We start from the raw sequence: 19,170 nt of genomic DNA, 5'->3' as shown, positions 1-19,170 counted from the left end.
GGGAGGGAAAAAAAGAAAGGTTAAAAAAAAAAAAAAAAGAAGTTTGAAGGTAAAAAGGAAAAAAGAGGTGTAGGAGTAGAGGGAGAATCGTTAATTCGAGAAAAGAGAAAGGTAGGTCATCAAAAATAGACGTGAATCAAAATCTCAGAGTTGGGAGGACCAGCTCAGCATCAGATACCAAGACACGTAGTCTACGACTTGTTCTCTTCCGTAGCAGTCTCAGCGGTATCCTCCTTGGGCTTGGCAGACTCAGCAGGAGCCTCGCCCTCACCCTTGTTCTTCATGTACTCGTCGTAAACGCTAAGGGCCTCGTCGACCTTGGCGCGAAGGGCTTCTTCATCATCAAGGCTAGAGAAAAAAAAAAAGACGTTAGCACGTGCTTGGACGAGGCTGACTTGAAAGAGAGAAACTTACAGGCCAAGCAATTCAGTGTTGTCCATCTCCAGAAGCATACCAGTGATCTTGCCAGCCAGCTCTGGCTGCTGAGCTTGAATCTTGGGGTAGAGAGCCTCACCCAGCATCTGCTTCTGCTGAGGAGGGGGGACAGCATTGAGAGTCTGGGCAGTGAGACCACCAGTGGCGGGAACCTCCTCGCGACCGGCGGCGGGCGGAGCAGCGGCGGGCTGACCGCGACCACCCTGAGGACGGGGGCCTCCCTGAACAGGGGCACCACGGCCCTGTCCGTAACCGGGACCACGCATACCCTGACCCATGGGCATTCCGGGCACCTGACCGCGGCCACCAGCACCGCGTCCGAACTGTACCTGAGCCATCTGAGGGTAACCCATACCGTTAGGAATGCCGCCGGGGCCCTGCATGGCGCCCATGGGGATGCCTTGGAAGTTGGGAGGAATCTGCTGGTTGGGGCCCATGCCACGTCCACCCTGCTGACCAGGGAAGGGACCGGGGTACTGGCCGGGGCGTCCGCCAGGGATGCCCATCACCATACCGGGCTGGGGAGCGAAAGGCATGCCACCGCGCTGACCAGCGGGGATGAAGCCCTGCTGACCGGGACCGTAGAAGACAGCGGGCTGCATGTACTGCATTTAGAGTTAGCAACTGGGTTCCATTTTACGAGCAAATGTCCAATAATGCGAAAGTTAGGGATACATACCGGCTGGGGCATACCAGCGGCAGCGGCGGCCTGCTGCTGACGGATGGTGTTGCGAGCCTGGATGCTAGCCTCGAGCTGGCTTCTGCGGACATCCTTGCGCTGGGCAAGAGCCACATACAGAGGCTTGCCGTTGACCATTCTCTGGTTCATCTCGGTGACGGCCTTGGAGGCCTCATCGGGGCTGCTGAAGCAGACGAAACCGAAACCCTTGCTCTTTCCAAGAAGCTTCTTATCGGTCTTCTTGGATTCCTCCTCGGACTCCTTGGCTTTCTCCTCGGTCTGCTCCTCACCCTCCTTCTCGTTCTCCTTGTTCGACTCCTTCTCCTTCTCGGACTCGGAGGTCTCGCCGGGGGCGAGAGTGTCACGCATGACCTTGGCGGAGGTGATGGTGCCGAAGGGGCTGAAGAGCTCGCGCAGCTTCTCGTCATCAACGTCATCAGTGAGGTTCTTCACGTAGAGGTTGACACCCTGGTACTTGGAGGCCTTCTCCAAGCGAGCGGCCTCGTACTGCTTGCGTAGCTCCTCCTCACGCTCGTGCTTCTTCTGGGCACGGCCAACGTAGAGCTTCTGGCCCTTGATCTCCTTGTCGTTCATCTCTTCGACGGCGGCCTGCGCGCTTTCGTGGGTGGAGAAGTTCACGAAACCGAAACCACGGCTCTTACCCTCCTGGTCACGGCTCAGAGTGGCGGAGGTGATCTCACCGAACGTCTCGAACATCTTGCGGAACTCCTCATCGGTGACTTCCGGGTCAATGTTCTTGATGTAGACGTTGGTGAAGTTGGCCTTCATCTCCTCGAACTTGCTCTGACGGTCTTTCTTGGAGATGTGGTGACCGACGAACACCTTCTTGTCGTTGAGCAGCATGCCGTTGACATGCTTGATCGCGTTGTTGGCGGCCTCGGCGGTCTCGTAGTGGACGAAACCATATCCCTTGGAGTTACCAAACTCATCCTGAGCGACCTTGCAGCTCAGAATGTTTCCAAAGGCGGCAAAGGTGTCGTGGAGAGCCTTGTTGTCGATCGCAGCGTCCAGGTTCTTGATGAAGACGTTGCCTTGGCCAGTCTTGCGCAGAGCGGGGTCACGCTGGGACCACATGATACGGCAGGGCTTGCCCTTGATCAGGGTGTAGTTCAGGTCCTCGAGGGCGCGCTCGCCATCGGCAGTGTTGTTGTAGTTGACGTAGGCATATCCGAGAGAGCGTCTGGTAACGGCGTCACGGCAGACACGGATGGAGGCGACCTGACCAATGGAGGAAAAGAGCTCGTAGAGCATAGCCTCGGTGACGGAGGGATCGAGTTCACCGACATAGAGGGAAGCAGAGTGGGGCTGGTTGGCGCTGGGGGTAGCAGAGGGGGAGGCGCTCTCAACAGCGGTAACCTCAGGAGCGCTGGTAGCAGCGGGGTTGGTGGCCTCGGGGGTGCCGTTGACAGTGTTGTCAGCGGCGGGGGTGGTAGAGACTTCGGCAGACATTTTGATTTTCTTTTTCTAAAGAAGTAGACTGTTAGCGAGCAGCAACACTGGGATGTGACCAGAGCCAGAAGTTTGAAGAAAGCGATGAAGGATGATGGAGGCAAAAAGCTTCGAAGCTCTCGGCCTCAGTCTGAGCCAGTCAATCCACGATGACAGTAACAACGTCCTGCAAGGTCTGGGACTCAAACAGAGACAATAGCAGAAGACCGATACAGGTGTTATCACCAAGCACAAGGGTGTGCGCTTCGTGCGCTGGAGTAGCAGAGCACGGTGACTTGCTTCGAGCAACTGGGCAAAAATCACAAGCTCGTGGGGAAGGCCGGGCAATTAAATGCAACACACAGTCAAAACGTACAATGTATATGAAATCGGCTAGCGAGATCGGGAGGTGTTTGATGGAGACGGACGAGGTGAAGTGACGCGATCACGAGGGATGAAGAAAAGGCGGCGGACGAGGAAATTCTTCCACACACAGAGACACACCGCACAGTTTGAGATGGGTGGAAAAGAGTTCGACTGAGATAGTCAACCTTTTTTTATACGATTTTCCGGGTTTTTTTTAGGAGTTTTTTATTTTCTCTCTTTCGATGGATTCGAAAAAGGAGAAACTAAAGGACCTTTTTTTTTAAAGGAAGAAGAAGAAGAAAGAAGAAGAGTTGCTGGTGATGCAGCAGAAAAGGTGAAATGAGAGAGGAGGGGAGAAAAGAGAGAAAAAGGGAAAGAGCGAAAGACAGAGGGCAAAAAAAAGTGGATTATTGGTGACGAACTTTTTTTTTTCTTTCTGCCTTTTTTCCCTTTGAATTTTGGCGTTGAATTTTTCTTTCCTTCTGGAAAATTCAAAGGTACTGAACCACGCTAGTCTATTTACGGTAATCTCCCCTCGCCGCTCCAATGGCCTGACTTGAGCGGCGACTATGATAAGAGACGACCATGTACACAACAACAATGACGAAAGGTTTAGGGTTGTTGAAGCATGTCCCATGAGTGTAAAAAGAGTAAAGGTTGTTACTGACATCAAATGGGAGGAACGTATCGGCAAAAATGTCGAAACCCGAGCCACCCCCTCAAAGATGAAAGCTCATCAAAGAAAACAACACAACAAGGATAAAGCCCTAGGACGCCTCAGCTATGCAACCCAGAACATTAATGGGACTCTCTTGAATAGAATGTCTATCAGCAAAACAAGCAATGGCAACCAACAGCCAACCATATCACTGACCCAATCTCAGCTGAGGTCAAAGCCAGCCCCCGAGTTGATGGCGTAAAGCAGCTTTTCCCGTAGAACTTTAGCATTTGTATACCGTGGCAGCTTGAGCAGGTTTACGCAGGTGCTAGTGCTGGGCAATCGGTCCTGGTCTTCACTGGAGTCGCGAATGCTGAATCGCGGATTGAGATGGCTAAACCCTAGCAACGGTGCTCGAGGGGTCGATGTCACGAATCGCAGCACTTTTTGCCTTTCCTCATTTGACATCGCCTCCATGACCTGCCAGAAAAGCTTGACGGTCGGATGCTCTTCCTTGTCGTCGCCGATGGTATACACCCCTCCGTAAAGTGTATTGCGTCTCAGGTCCGAGACGTCGATGTCTCCAGACTCCCCACTGACCAAGGTTTGCAACTCCGATTGATTGAACATCGACAACCAAGACGGCTGAATGATGTGTCCAAGGCCTTGCAGGAATGCATTTGTCTGCAATGCAGGCTGTACCTGCAGACGATATCGAGCAATGTAAGAGATATAAACGAGACGATTCTGGTTGGTCACTGGAATGTCAGATCCGTTACTTTTCAAATCTCGAGTGACGGTGCGAGTGCCTCCGTTCGGAAGTGGTATGGTGTCGGTGACGGTGAAGTTCAACGCAAAGTCTTCCACATCCCCGATGTAGTTTTTCAGTTGCAGCTGCAGCGAAAAAAAGAAAGATTAGCACATAACCACCTCACTCAAATAAGGACATTAGTTCACTCACCAATCCTTGGTACAACCCCTGGTCAAGATCCTTCAGGTCGTTCAGATTTGCGCGATACGCCGTTTCCCTCTGCGCTGATCCTGCGCCCCCAGTCAAGGCCCATTTCAGGAGGAAGAAGGGCGCAAAGTTCACATCGACCAGTATCCCCTCATACAAGCACTTTCCGATAATCCGACCCAGGAATTCATACCGTCTAAGCAAATCCCGAACCTGCTCGTTCCATTCCGGGCTGTTCTCAACGAACCCGAGCTGCCGCAGAACTTCTCGTCGTTGCTCAACAGCGGCAGGGTTGGGGTAGAGCAAGTGTTGATCGTTTTCTTCGAAGAGCTTTGGCTCGCTTCCAGACTTGAAAGCCTCATTAGTAACACTCGTAAGGAATTCTTTGGTTACCCCCCCGCCGTCGATCCCGGCCTCCACTGTGTTGAACTTGTCAATGAAGCTAATCTGAATCGGCTCCTTCAAGCCTTCACCCAACTCGTAGAATTGGTCAAATGCGTCCTCGAATACGCTCTCCCGCCGAATATTTGCATGATGACGACTCAAGATATCCTGCGCTGCAGGCCGACCATCGATCATGCGGCCCATGGACGCTTGAGCCACGGACATCCGCCATGCATCCGGGTCTATATATCCTTGTCTTCGGCGCATCTGATCGCGATAGATGAATTCTCGAAAAATCTGTACTCTGGTCGCAAAGGGAATAAAGAAAGGCATGTTCCTTAGAATCTCGAGCCTGGGAGCGACGGCTTCAAGCTGCTTTCTGCGAGCGGCCTGTTGCTGGCGCCGCCTAAGTGCCTCGATACGGCGAGTTTGCTGAGCACGACCGGTCCCGATAAGACCCAGGGGCTCGTATTCGTCATCTCTCATCCAAGCATTCTGATGATCCTCCTCCTCGTCCTCATCTTGGAGTTGATGGCGATTCTCCTCTTCCGCTACAACTGCCGGTATGAAGCCTTCCATGTCGAAGCGGTTGGTCATCAACCAATGTCCATCAGGAAGGAACTTGCGTCTTGAATCGCGCTCATGAATCATTCTCAAAAGACCAGTTACAAGACCCTTGAAATAGTCAAGCGGAATTCCAGTAACTCCTGGGAGACCCTTCTCCTTGTTCCGCATCTCAAGGTCCTTGACACTGGTGATGGCATCAGAAGACGAGATGGCACCAGTGAAGTAGCTTTGAATTCCTCCGGCCGTCTGAGGCGCCTCGCGCTCATCATTCAGGTCCGCGGAGTTCCAGTAGAGTGTGAACGCGAGATTCTTGAGAAAAACAGTCATATCTTTGATGTCCTTCAAGGGCAGAGCGCTCTCCTTGGTCCACGAAACTCTCGAGTTTGACGAAGCGGTGAAGGAAGATTGGCTGGAAAAGAATTCTTCGTCGTCCATCACTTTCAGAACAAAGGTGTAGAGTTCCAGAAAGAGCAGAATAATGGTCCATTCCTCGTCTCTCTCGGCTTGGGTCATTGACAACCCAGACTCCTTAGCCTCATCGGCCGGCTTCAAGAAGGGAAGCACTTTGGTGGAGTCTTGACTGATCTTGTTAAAGATTCTGCTAGATCGAGACGCATGCCAAAAGTATTTAATTGCTGGAATTCGAGAACCTGGATGATCTGCCCCTTGGTCCCCGGATGTAGCCGATCCCAAGTATAGCCACATACGAATGTCGTCTCCCCGGCGCGGAAACACTCTCAKGAGGGTGAGAGCATAGGTGGCCAGAATTTTTGCCTCTTTAGACGCATCCGACTCAGAGTCGGCCAGGTCACCTTGGGAGAGATGCGTTGACTGGAGTTGTGACAGAAGTCCTGTAATCCTACTTTGGTTGACAAGGCTAGAAATCTGTTCCTTGACAAAGGGGTGCAATGGTGTCTCCTCCGTGTCATCATGGTCGATCACGTCATCTACCTCCAGTCGCCGCGAGAGATGCACGGCTGTGGAATTCAAGAGTTCTGATACGATCTTCACGAACTCCGGTTCCGGTGCTTGCTGCCCAGCCTGAGTCCCCATCGCATATTGGTGAAAGTAGATGATGTATGCAAGGAGCCAGAGACGTGCGTCCAGATCCGTGACACTCTGAGGACGTTCTCGAAATCGGGACTGCAAAGGCCCCAAGGCAGAAAGCAACAATTTGTAATTTATGTTGCCCGCTAATTGATCGAGCGTTCCAAGATAAGCCGGCAAGTCTGGGATGGTGAGGTAACTCCTGGCAAACCACTCATAAGCAGTGAGAGTCTCAGAAGTGATCGGTCGCAGCAAAGCGAGGACGCTCTGAGCAAGGCTCTCCTGAGATACATGACATCGTTGGGATAACGATTCTATGTTCCTTGTGATCATTGCCATAACAGAATAATAGTCTTCAGCTAGCCGTGCTATCTGCTTAGGGATCAAGTTCGTGAGGAAGACCAGCAAGTCGACAAGATGAGGAACCGCAAAATCAGGCACGATAGAAGACAAGGCGGAGCGCAATACCCGTAGTGTCGTCTTCGCAAGACGCCAGAGTGGAGTTGTCCATTCGCCTTCGGTCGCTATCGTAGGTACCTCATGCAGGGTCATCTGAAAGGCATTGGCATAGTACACCAGACGGACAATGTCACTGGTATTCCATGGTTCCACAAACTGCACGAGAAGCCGCAACTGTGAAAGGCACTCGGCCGCTGTTCCATATCTTAGAGACGGGTGCAGGAAAGCGTCAGGCTGCCTAGTCTTATCCTCAAAAGGCAGAGAAGTCCCTGTCCTCTGCCTCTCAGCAGTATCCCATTCTGTCCGCCACGTATTGTGAGTGAGCTTCCTGCTCCGGTAGCCCCGCCATGTCCGCTGTATCTTCCGTATTGCTCCCAGACGCTCTCTCTCCTGCTGCCTCAGTAGCCGCTCCTGTTGTGCGATGGCAAGGGTATTCTGCGCGCTCGGTCCCTGAGGAGGATGTCGGCCGGAAGGGTAGGCAGCGAAAGGATTGGTATTACGGCCTCCGAGGTTGACCTGCCGCGGACGGCGAGAGTTTCCGGTGAAAGACTGGAACATACCGATTGTCGTCTTGCTGGTCTCCAGCTCCTGGCTAACAAGACCTGGTCGTCCACGGTTTGCGAGGTCACTGCAGATGATGGATTTAAGACGGAAGTGACTTCCATGCCTTCGCCCGAGCGATGCTGGGATTGTCTGGAGAAATATGGTGAGTGAGATGGAGACGGCTCGGGGCTATGACATATACAGCTCAGCGGCCCGTTGTGTTAGGGGCACGCACCATGTGCCCGATCTTAAGCTCTACCACCACTGCCAAGGCGGGAAAGAGTTAAATGCCACGCATCAGAACATTGCCAAAGGTCACCTCAGCAGATTGGTTTCTTATATTCGAAATATTTCTATCTTTGGGTTAGGGACCAGTTCCTTGACCTACTGTATCGATATTTGGCCGATTTCCTTGGTACTTGTTGGTATTGTGTGTTGGTTGCGAAATCTAGCTGGTATAACAATGAACCGTAGACATGTCTTTTAAGATGCCAAAAACCAAAATTGCGCCGTTTAACGAAGTAAACACCCAAGAAAATGCTGAATCGTCCACTGCAATAGCCACCACTCATGTAGCTGGCGATGATATCGTGAACCACTGCAGACTCGGCCGCGATGCAGCAGGAACCAACGCTCATACTGTACATATAATACACTCGTAGACCGGGGACCGCGGATGTATCGGACTTGAGGATATCGACAACGCCGCGATTCGTAGCCGGTCAACCATCATCCTCCTCCAAGTTGCCTCAATAGAACCGATTGAAAGATATAATATGACTCGACACCGTAATCCAAGCGATCATTGACGGGAGGCCGCCTCGCTCGCCGCTGGTTCTTGCAGGGAAGCCGCCTCGCTTGCCGCTGATTCTTGCTCGAGTCGCTCCTGTTCCAGCACTTCTTGACCATTATCCGAAGCCCACATGTCAAGATAGTCTTTCGCACCGAACGCTCGCTCGACGATAACCGTTCTACCGTTCTTCTCAATCTCTCTCGTGTACTTGCCCTTTGTCGGGGCCATGCGTTTCGTCACAAATGGCGTGAGCTGGTTCGCGAATGTTAGATCAGATGCTAGGAGCCGGGTTTTCGTGGCTAATCTTGAGCAACGCACCTTGAAATCAGCCAGGTTTTCAGGGACGACATATGTGCGGACTTTCTTCCAATTGATCACATAAGAGCCATTCTTCGCGAAGTAACCCATAGATCCGGTCCGGTTTCCCTTGTAGTAACCGCCATTGACCTGCTTGGTGGTCAGGCGCAATCGCGCCATCATCGGTTGCGAAGGCTTGAACATTGCCATAGTGTGAGATGCGGCGCTCCAGTTATGCGATAAATGCAGCCGTCGAGGATGTACCGTCTCGTCCAGTCGTCGGAGTTGAGAAAAGGTCGTGCAAGTCGGGCGGCGCTACTTAGCTCCGCCGCGCCGAGAACTTTTTTTCCGCTGCCCGCAAGATTAGTTTAAAAATTATTTTTATGGAGTTGACCAGTCCTGCGCTCCGCACTCGTTTTGGGGACTGAGTAGCCACATTCTCAGGCTCTCATATCTACTTATTGATTTTGGTCTTGAGTATCGTGGTTTCCATTTCTCTACCGTGAAGATTACACCATGCCTCGCAGACAAACTCAGTTGCGGGGTCCGAAGGACCAGTCTTCCAAAAAGTCGGCCCCAAAAAAGAACACCGGAAAAAAGGCACTGAATGCGCTCTCGATCGCAGAAAGCCAAGTCACCGATAAACTAGGAGTAAGGCGCAACCGTTTAGGCCAGATCCATGACCCCTCCAAGCGCAAATGGAACAACAACCGTGATATGGATGACTCGGATGGCCCCGATAACAAGCGTCGTCGATTCGGGGGCGATGATGAATCAGAACTGAGCAGTAACGCCGGCAGTGACGGAGAAGGGCACAGGTGGAGATTGGGTCAAGTTGACAGCGATGACGACGAAGAGTTGGACAGTGACGAGGCCTTGGGCTCAAGCGACGAAGAACGCTTTGAGGGCTTTACGTTTCGCGGAAGCTCAACAACCAATGCCGGATCGAAGCCGAAGGCGAAGAAATCCAAACGCGTGCGCGAAATCAACCTGGACGAGGATGTCGAGGAATCAGAGGAGGAAGACGAAGATCTGGACGAAGACGATGACGACCTTGGAGAGGATGCCATCGATCTTACTACTGCCTGGGATCTAAACACAGCTGATGAGGAGAAGGCAAAGGCCGCAGCATCTAAAAAGAAGCAGGCTGAACCGGATGAGTCTGAGGAATATGACTCGGGCAGCGAAGAGAGCGACGATGAATCCGACGAGGAAAGCGGGCTATCGATGTCAGATGACGAGGCCAACGAAGCAGATGAGCATGGTCTTTCAAAACTACAGAGCTTCGTCAATGCATTGGAGCCAGAATCCACGAATAAGCCAACTCGGAGAACAGGAGGCGCACAAGAACACGCCAAGCCTACGGAATACGGACTGACTTCGTCACGAAAGCTTACAGTCGCCGACCTCTTGCCTTCCATTACGGACTCCCGCCTAAAGAGCTCGTTAAAGCATGTCGACGCGGCCCCATCTTCTCACAAACAGTCATCTGGAGTACCTKGTAAACTGGACGCCCCCCTGGCGAAACGTCAACAAGATCGGCTGGACCGAGCAGCAGCATACGAAAAGAGCAAAGAGACATTGAACCGCTGGCTCGAGACTGTCAAGGCTAATCGAAGAGCGGAACACCTGATGTTCCCTCTACCTGATCCCGACGCCCAGCAAACACATAGAATCGGCCCTACCAAGCCGCAGACGGATCTCGAAGCTACGATTCAAAATATTTTAGTTGAAAGTGGTCTTGCGGATCCGAGCGGCAAATCGACTGAGGAGCAGGTCCAGGAATTTGAGGAGCTGCAGGCACGAAAGTTGCCCATTGAGGAAATTAGAGCCCGTAGGGCAGAGTTGCGCAAGCAACGCGATTTGCTATTCCGAGAAGAAGTACGGGCCAAGCGGATCAAGAAGATCAAAAGCAAGTCGTATCGCCGCGTGCACCGCAAGGAGCGTGAGCGTCTAGAGCAGCAGGAAAGACAAGCTCTTCTGGAAGCTGGCGTGGACTTGGAGGAGGAAGATCGAGAGACGAATGAGCGCCGCCGAGCCGAGGCTAGAATGGGCGCCAAACATAAGGATAGCAAGTGGGCAAAGAGCCTCAAGCAGACTGGCCGTACCGCTTGGGACGAAGACGCTCGACGCGGTGCAGCAGAACAGGCCCTGAAGGAAGAAGAGCTGCGGAGGCGAATTGAAGGGAAGAGTGTTTCTCGGGCGGATGAGGATTACCTGGGTTCCTCCAGTTCAGAGTCGGAAGAAGAAGATCCTTGGGCAGAAGATGCTGGCTCGGATGCTGAGAAGCAGAAACTACGCAAGAAACTTGAGGGGCTTGAGGGGGATGATGTGGATGCCTCGGAGATAACTGGTCCACATGCTAAACTTTTCTCCATGAAATTTATGCAGAACGCAGAGGCCGCACGCAAAGCACAAAATGATGCTGAAATTCGACGACTCAACCGAGAACTCCGCGGCGAAGAAGAGTCGCAGTCTGAAGCAGAGTCTGAGGTTGGTCGCCGTAAATTCGGCCACTCTCAGGATGATAAACCCGGCAAGGACAAGAAACAAAAGCCGTTGCCCAAGAATGAGTTTGAGGAGGCACCAGGTTCCGATGATGAGGCCGACGCCGCGGCTAATCAAGAGGTCGACATCGTCGTCAATCAGTCGGACAAGAAGAAATTATCTGAGCGCCCGGGGAAAAAACAGGCTGCGCGGCCATCTGGTGGCGCACCTGAGCAAAAGGAGACCACTACAGAAGAGGAGAATCCTTGGCTGGTGCAGACAAAACGAAACAACCGTCGCGCGACAGCGGATGATTCGCAGCAGACTATCGATGTCACTCTTGGCGCTGAGACTGTCGAGGCGCCTAAGAAACAGAAGGATCAGTCGACTATCAGCTCTAAGAAAGGGCAAGCCGAGGACGACGATGGCAGCGATGACGAAGACAGTGTGCCAGTCCTGCTCAAGAATCATGATCTTGTGAAGAGAGCGTTCGCCGGAGATGAGGTGGTACAAGAGTTCGAGCAAGATAAACTCCAAACCATCGAAGAGGAGGGTGACAAGATTATCGATGAGACCCTTCCTGGATGGGGCAGCTGGACCGGTGATGGAGTCAGCAAGAGGGAGCAAAGGCGACAGAAGAAGGTCTTGACCAAGGTTGAAGGTGTCAAGCCTGAGAACCGAAAGGATGCAAAGCTTTCTCGGGTCATCATCAACGAGAAACGCATCAGGAAGGTAAGCGATTTCTGTTCCCACCGATGCACGAGTGATTGAATACTGATCTCTTCTAGAACACCAAGTATATGGCGACTCAGCTTCCTCATCCTTTCGAAACCAAGGCACAGTACGAAAGATCATTGCGTCTCCCCATCGGCCCTGAATGGTCTACCAAGGAGACATTGCAAAACGCAACCAAGCCTCGCGTGATGATCAAACAGGGCATCATCAAGCCAATGGAGAAGCCCATTATCTAAGGCATTTCTTTTTGGACCATGTATATTTGTGTGTTTTATGGTTGTGGTGCTCCTGCTGCGTAGGGTGCTATATCACGCTGGATTGTGTCACAATACCAACCTGTCAAAAAAAGTGGGGTAATGAACGGCGTTCCTGGAGCGTATTGGAACAGAGATATTGACCTTCCTAAAATCATCTGTACTTCCCGCAAATAGTAGCTCAATCACAATCTGCATGATAGTTTTTGCATGCGCAAGCAAAGGGCAGAGGTAGATGATCAGGTCGGGTGAGCGATGACGGGCTGGCTGTAGCACAAGCAGCACGAGCTCACTTCCCCAGCAATTGCAACCTCAACCCTTTGATGTATCCTTTCCTTTGAGCCTCTGTTGATGGCATCCCAAAGGAAGCGGCCATGTGGCCTCTGTGATTATCGAGAACCTGGCATATACTCGATGACCAGTTTATGAGGGTATTTTCACCTGACTGATTACACCATTAGCCATGAGGTTGTCTGAGCACCGACTGTTCAGCATGGTGGAGGGTGCGGATAACCTTTGATCCAACTACACATCTACCTTAGCCCTAGCGAAATCTTTGACAAAATTGACCATCAATATGGATCTCAAACTCTCTTTATTTCCAATCCGTACGGGCCTCTCAAGTGCGGCTTACGTTGGCGTATGGATCTGCCCGCAAGATTTGACTATTCAGCTGCCTGCCCTGCTCCACACMCTTCCTGCCCAGAATGGATTCGACAGCTCCAATTACATCTTCCAACTTCAATCATTCTATCCTCCTTTTCATCGTTCGCGTCACCCGGTTGGATCATTTACATCCTGTAAGTAAGTCATCCATCTCTCATACCAGTGTGCGGAGAACGATTTGCGGCTAGAATGCCTCTCTGGCAACCCTCAATGCTTGTACGCGGATCACCATAATAAAGCATTCCAGTGCCCTCGTTCCTGCATTGTTTTGCCCTTTCGGGTCCACCACGCATACTGCTAATCACACATTGAGTCCAATCAATTGACTGACAGTCTGTTTAGATCTACATCCGTGTCATCTTCCACTGTCTGTCTTCTAGACAAAGTTTGGGTCATCTGGTAACCCTTGACGGGGAACAGCCTACTTCGGCCTGGTGAGATTCTCGCTAGTCGTGACTGGAATTTGAAATTTTGATATCTGTGAGCAATGTTTTCCTTTATCTGGGCCTTCTGGGCCTCTTCTGCCCTTCTGTTTTCTTTCGCGACTCTCCCCTCAAGTTGTCTGGCCTATCCCAAGAGGAAGCGTACTCGACGTATACGCTATGTGCCACGAATCGGGTTGAATACACTCATTTTCATCACACTCCTTTTTCTCTCGTTGCAAGGCATATTCCCTATCACCTCTCCTTTACTTCAACGAGGCATTCAAACTGTCCTTCTGCGTTTTGTGCATTCACTCTTTTGAAGCTCCGGAGCGGCGCTCTGCGGCCTGGTTCACCTGGGACAAAGGCTCCTATTCAATTCTTTTTTTGCGACACTAAATCAATATACGTAACTTCTTGTATCGTTGTCTTGCGCTTCTTTGAGGTCGTGAGATAACTGGCCCTTCGATATCTGTCACCACGAGCAAGCCAGAAGGATGGTCGCGGCAACCATGTGGCGCTCTACAGTCATGCTGACCTGGCTGTTGGCCTCAGAGACAGTACATTCCCTACCTTGGCCGGTCGAGCCGACCAGTACCATTGAGTTCAGGACTCAATATCCTCCCAAGACTCAGGAGGCTAGAGTGCTCGTACCCGAGACGCGCGGAGTAAGTTCATGGATATCCCGTCCGTGGCTGTCACTTACCCTCAAATAGTTCTATCCAACGAGTTTGGAACGCGAAGGTCGCTTGGCAGAGCAGCCCTTCCCTACTGACTTAAAAGTGGGCCATCTATTGGACCCGTTGCTGCATCCTCCAGGTGGTTCCAAATCCGGTGTGCTGGACTTGTTATTATCGGGCCTACTGCCGCAAACTCATCACGTTCCCACTAAGCGTCCGACTACACATCTCCCAGTTGTGACCTCATCTTCACCCTCAGAGGCCTCAAGCTCGGGCGAGACACTGCCACTAATCACCAGCCCGCCGGTGGTGCCAACTGCCGGCTCAAGCTTGACTACAGCCCACGAAGAAGCTTCAGACACGATTGTCAGTCAGAATACTGGCTCCACTACGCCAGGTTATCCATCTCAAGACGGTAACCCGTCTAGCTCTTCGGAACCAGGTTAGTCTGAGATTGCAGATGCACATAAGCTTGATTCTGACTCAATTTTAGCCAGTGAAACTTCGTCTCCTGTGGAAACCCAGGCGACAAGTTCCGCAACGTCAGACAACCCAGTTCACCAGAGTCAGTCATCCAGTGAGCCGGTATCAGGTGAGTTTACCATCGGCAACACCACGGATTTGTTGACTGATGAGATATGAGTAGCTCCCAGTACCCCCATGGCAGGCGGTCAAGATGTCTTTGTACCAGTGTCGACTGGTCCAATTCCCAACACGATTGACTCGAGAAACGATCATCCCGTACCTAAGAATGGAATCGTAAGCTCCCGAGACCTGTTATTTTGAAGGCATTGGCTAATCCATACAGGTCGACACGGACGCTCCTGTTGAGACGAACAAGTTCTATTGTGGGCTTTTCTTGGGAACGCAAACCAACAACACTTTTACGCACCCCTACAGCATTGCTTGGGTGAAGGGAAGTGGAACGCCGCAAAGCTATGGCATGGCGATCTCCCATGTCGAGAGTAACGTAATCGCGCAGGGGCCGGTCAACCAAGCAATTCCCGGTGGCCCCATATCATATTATGTCAATGCGATCGGCATCCGTTCCGTTATCCTGTCAGCAAGTGAACTGGGGGCATCTACTGTACTCACCACTGAAAATCCGCTGCCCTTCTCGGCCAACGCGGTGCTACGACCTTCTGCTGGCTCATCCCAGAGCATCACTTTTCCTGTAGTGCAGGGCATGGGATTTGTGACTGGCATTTACAGCAACTTGCAGCCTAAGATCCAGAGTGGTGTCTTCTTCAACAGAATGGTAACTGCCGGATCGCCACGTGCTGGTATATTCAAATACAGCCTATTCCTTGAGGATGGAACATCATGGCTTCTCTACGCAACGCCTGACGACGGGGCGGATCCAGAGCTACGGTTGGTGTCAAACAGCGAGATTAGTGGGCCCGCCGGCTGGTCGGGCACGATCCAGGTGGCCAAGAACCCGGCCGGCACATCTGGCGAGAAGTTCTACGATAACTCTTCAGGTGTTTATGCTGTCGAGGGCGCGGTTATGGGCTCAGTGTCAGAGAGTACTGGAACGTACAACCTGATGTGGGCTAAGGCAGGAAAGGATGCGCAAAACACCCCTTTGCTGATGTTTGCTCTCCCACATCATATGGAATCGTTCGACGCCAGTACGCAAAGCCGAGCGACGAATATCACGCTTAGAACCACCACCAAAGGCCAGGCAACCGCCGTCATTGGGGAATATTGGACAATGGTTGAACCTGAGCTCCCCATTTCCATGGGGTTTGCCCCATGGTCGGTTTCGGGAGGCAGCATTGACAGAATATCGCCCGCAGCCCAGGAGGTCATCCTGGCTGCAGCTCCCACAGAACTCCAACAAGATATGGACGCTCAGACCAATCTCAATAGCATGTATTTCAGCGGCAAGGCTCTGAGCAAGTTTGCTACCCTTGTGTATACCGTTGACAAACTGGGGGGTAACAGCACTCTTGCGGCCGAGGGCCTTGCGCGATTGAAGAACTCCTTTGCCCGTTTCATCGACAACAAGCAACAGTTTCCCCTTGTCTACGACAATGTCTGGAAAGGAGTGGTATCCTCTGCCAGCTATGCCTCTGGTGACGTGGGCGCTGATTTTGGGAATACGCTTTACAACGACCATCATTTCCACTACGGATACTTCATCCATGCTGCTGCAATCATAGGATCCATGGATCCTCAATGGCTTCAAACAAGCAAAGATTGGGTCAATATGCTTGTCCGTGATGCCGGAAACTCGGCCGGAGATGATCCGCTCTTTCCGTTCTCGCGCGGGTTCGACTGGTTCCACGGCCATTCTTGGGCAAAGGGTCTTTTCGAGTCCTTTGATGGCAAAGACGAGGAGTCGACGTCGGAAGATGCGATGTTTGCGTACGCTCTGAAGATGTGGGGAAAGACTATTGGGGATGTTAGTATGGAGGCGCGAGGCAACTTGATGCTGGGCATCCTGCGCCGAAGCCTCCGGAATTACTTTTTGATGGAAAGCGACAACAAGAACCAGCCGGCGAACTTCGTTGCCAACAAGGTTACAGGCATAGTAAGTCAAGCATTGTTACCGTATGTCTTGTGGGGTTAGTCTCCAACTGACAATTTACTCCAGTTGTTCGAAAACAAGGTGGACCATACTACTTACTTTGGCAACAATCTGGAGTTTATTCAGGGGTATGAGCTTTTGTGCCCTTCATTGTCATTGGCAATATCGAGACCTGCATTGCTGATTCGTGACATAGGATCCATATGCTACCCCTCCTCCCGTCTTCTGCGTTTGTTCGCAGCAAGGAGTTTGTGAAGGAGGAATGGGATGCCATGTTTGCAAGCAATGGCCCCGCGCCAGCCGAGAACGTGGTAGGCGGATGGAAGGGCGTACTGTACGCCAATCTCGCACTGGTGGACCCAGCCGCTTCGTGGAACTTCTTCACTCAGCCCAACTTCGACTACAGCTGGATTGACGGGGGAGCCAGCCGGACGTGGTACCTTGCCTATGCAGCAGGTGAGTATATCGACTGAAAGTAAGCCGAGACGTTTGCTGACACGTACTAGGACTCGGTGCTGTGCCATCCTAACTTCTCCGCAACTTCGGGCGGTTTATGTCACTTGGCATCCAGTCTACATGAAGCATACGCGTGAGTCTTATTGCGGAGGAATTCGTTGTATCTTATGACTTATTTAGTGATCGCATGAACGCTTTCTGCGCACATGTATCTATGGACTATATGAGAGCTGGATGTTCGGGGATACTCTAATACTAACTAATGTGATAATTGAACGTGTCAGACTAGCCTTGGTGACGTTGAGAAACTTTGATGTGCTTCTATAGTGGCTTGGGCCATTGAATCGGACGTCAGCCTCTGCTATCCAAGAGCTTCTTACTCCGTAGAGACTGTAGATAGATCGCGTGGCTGAGCAGGTCATGGTTGGATCTGCATCTGATAACGCCCGCATACAGCGACTTGCAAGGGGTGGTGACGGACGAGTGAACCGAACCAATCTGGGCCAGTTGCGCAGGTCTCCAGATCACAGCACATGATAAGCAATCCCTTTACAGAATAGGTAGGCAGATAAATGGTTGCGCTTAGCATGAGTGAGTTGTGAAGCCACATGATGTAGGTATACTTTCCGGGTGCATTGCGGAGTGCAGATAGGACTGTTGGCACTAGGTGCATCAATCATCAGACATGTGTTGATTACCCCGTACGGTCCACGGATACAGCCCCACCGAGTATTATTCTCACGTTGTGTAGGTAGACTGTATAATCAGAGCTATTAATTCTCTTTTAATCTGTCGGAGGGTTTAATATAATCCTAATCGCTTCGGAGACGGAGCTAATGAGATTCATCACGTTGCTCCATCCCATAGTGGTACGACTAAGAAAGATAGTGCAGGCGCTATGATCGATGATTTTACTACGTATTGCGTGGTGGGTCGAATTGTGGCAGTGCATCTTGGCGTGATTTTTCCATGGAAAATCTGTGGATGGACTGACTCCTCCTCCCCTGGACTCTAAAATGAAATGCATTTGAGATATTCCGTGTTGAGACGAGTCTGGTGGATTCCCTCTATGTAAGGGGTCTTTGCAATTGGTATTAGATATCTATGGTAGTCTATGCGAAGAATGAATGCTTTATTAAAAGTCTATAACTTAGTCTGACTGCTTGATGTTCAACTGCAATGAGAGTTAAGCTAGTGGCTGGAGCTATTGCAGATGCCCCACTGTAAAGCATCATTTTGGCGCCGAGTTCAACATCATCACCGACATCATCATTGCATACATCCAGAGAGGTACCTGGTTGATATACTGATTCAAGATCATCCAATTGATACTCCGTAGACTTGGTAATTCTACAATTGAGGCCCACGTTTCCGGGTCAGTAGTGATCAACGTCATCCTCTCTAGTAGAAAGCGGCATCTTCTCTAAAGAGGCATTGCTGCCAGCGCCAATTTCCAATCCTGCGCGCATCTGGGCAACCAAGCAGTGACTGTGCCGAGACTGTTAGCTTCAGGTATCTAGCCTCTTCTCCTGTTCAAGGGTAAGCTCACCTTAAACTCCTGCTCCTTTGAAGATCAATGCATCAGCTTTGAGGCTGTGCACTGCGGACTCTGCTCACTGCATGTCACTCTGCTTGATGCCCTCCCCCATATCCTTTAGCTTGAAAGCTCGACTGACAGAACAATCCTAGCCCATGATCATCTCGATTGGTTCGCGTGAGCGTTAATATAATCCTTTCTCATTCATCAACGAAAAGTGGACATTCCCCTCTGCGACAAGACCACTGCGGTTGTCTTGGTTCGCCAATCCTCTTGCGAACCAAGAGCTAAGGTACCTAACTGACTTTGCGGTTTCACCCTGGTTCCATGATTTTTCTCTCGTCGGGGCCCAAGATTCCAGACCAGAACGGACTATCAGATTCAATCCTAGACTGACCGGCTAGTATCCTACATATTTCAGGATTAACCCACTTTTTCCCTCCGGTCCTATCGCGGTTCCCTGGTCGTTTCCCGCGCCACTGTCGGATCCCAATGTGTAGGTGCCACACTATCATCACCTCCGCCGTCACTGCTACTGCTACTTCGCAGTAGTATTATACTTTTTCCTTTTTTCTCTCATGACCTTCCATTATTCATTCCTTCATTTTCCCTCTTTAATCATACGGAGAATCTTCCGTCTATTTTCATAGATTTCTTTTCTTTGCCAAGTCTCTTTTGTCCTCTCTCGCCTATCAAGCGGTCTTTCTTTTAATTCTTGAACAATCATTTCTCTGCGGAGATAGTGAGACGAAACTGAGAAGAAAT

At 51.3% G+C, this 19,170-nt stretch overlaps 5 protein-coding genes across 5 annotated transcripts; 2 read left to right on the top strand and 3 right to left on the bottom strand.

The window, feature by feature from the left end:
• Positions 1-191: 191 nt before the first annotated feature.
• On the bottom strand, positions 192-2,584 carry pab1 (polyadenylate-binding protein; the record flags this gene model as incomplete). The annotated part of the gene is made up of 3 exons (XM_043299303.1): positions 192-348; positions 415-1,040; positions 1,115-2,584. 3 exons carry the CDS (start codon positions 2,582-2,584, stop codon positions 192-194), a joined length of 2,253 nt encoding a protein of 750 aa, XP_043155238.1.
• A 1,225-nt stretch (positions 2,585-3,809) lies between these two features.
• Asppvi_003337 (uncharacterized protein) lies at positions 3,810-7,560 on the bottom strand (the record flags this gene model as incomplete). Its single annotated transcript, XM_043299302.1, has 2 exons — positions 3,810-4,481; positions 4,549-7,560. The coding sequence occupies 2 exons, from the start codon at positions 7,558-7,560 to the stop codon at positions 3,810-3,812; spliced, it is 3,684 nt and encodes a 1,227-aa protein (XP_043155237.1).
• Positions 7,561-8,347: 787 nt separating this feature from the next.
• Asppvi_003336 (mitochondrial 54S ribosomal protein mL41) lies at positions 8,348-8,845 on the bottom strand (the record flags this gene model as incomplete). The annotated part of the gene is made up of 1 exon (XM_043299301.1): positions 8,348-8,845. One exon carries the CDS (start codon positions 8,843-8,845, stop codon positions 8,348-8,350), a length of 498 nt encoding a protein of 165 aa, XP_043155236.1.
• A 306-nt stretch (positions 8,846-9,151) lies between these two features.
• On the top strand, positions 9,152-12,093 carry Asppvi_003335 (UTP14 family protein; the record flags this gene model as incomplete). The annotated part of the gene is made up of 2 exons (XM_043299300.1): positions 9,152-11,854; positions 11,911-12,093. The coding sequence occupies 2 exons, from the start codon at positions 9,152-9,154 to the stop codon at positions 12,091-12,093; spliced, it is 2,886 nt and encodes a 961-aa protein (XP_043155235.1).
• Positions 12,094-13,711: 1,618 nt separating this feature from the next.
• Positions 13,712-16,941, top strand: Asppvi_003334 (glucan endo-1,3-beta-D-glucosidase; the record flags this gene model as incomplete). The annotated part of the gene is made up of 8 exons (XM_043299299.1): positions 13,712-13,867; positions 13,916-14,321; positions 14,373-14,471; positions 14,526-14,638; positions 14,688-16,415; positions 16,479-16,540; positions 16,609-16,868; positions 16,919-16,941. The coding sequence occupies 8 exons, from the start codon at positions 13,712-13,714 to the stop codon at positions 16,939-16,941; spliced, it is 2,847 nt and encodes a 948-aa protein (XP_043155234.1).
• Between the last annotated feature and the right edge of the window lie 2,229 nt (positions 16,942-19,170).

This window comes from Aspergillus pseudoviridinutans (genome assembly GCF_018340605.1).
Source record: "Aspergillus pseudoviridinutans IFM 55266 DNA, scaffold_2, whole genome shotgun sequence".
Lineage (NCBI taxonomy): Eukaryota > Fungi > Ascomycota > Eurotiomycetes > Eurotiales > Aspergillaceae > Aspergillus > Aspergillus pseudoviridinutans.
The sequence above is the reverse complement of the archived record's forward strand: the minus strand, read 5'-3'. Positions and strand labels throughout refer to the sequence as shown.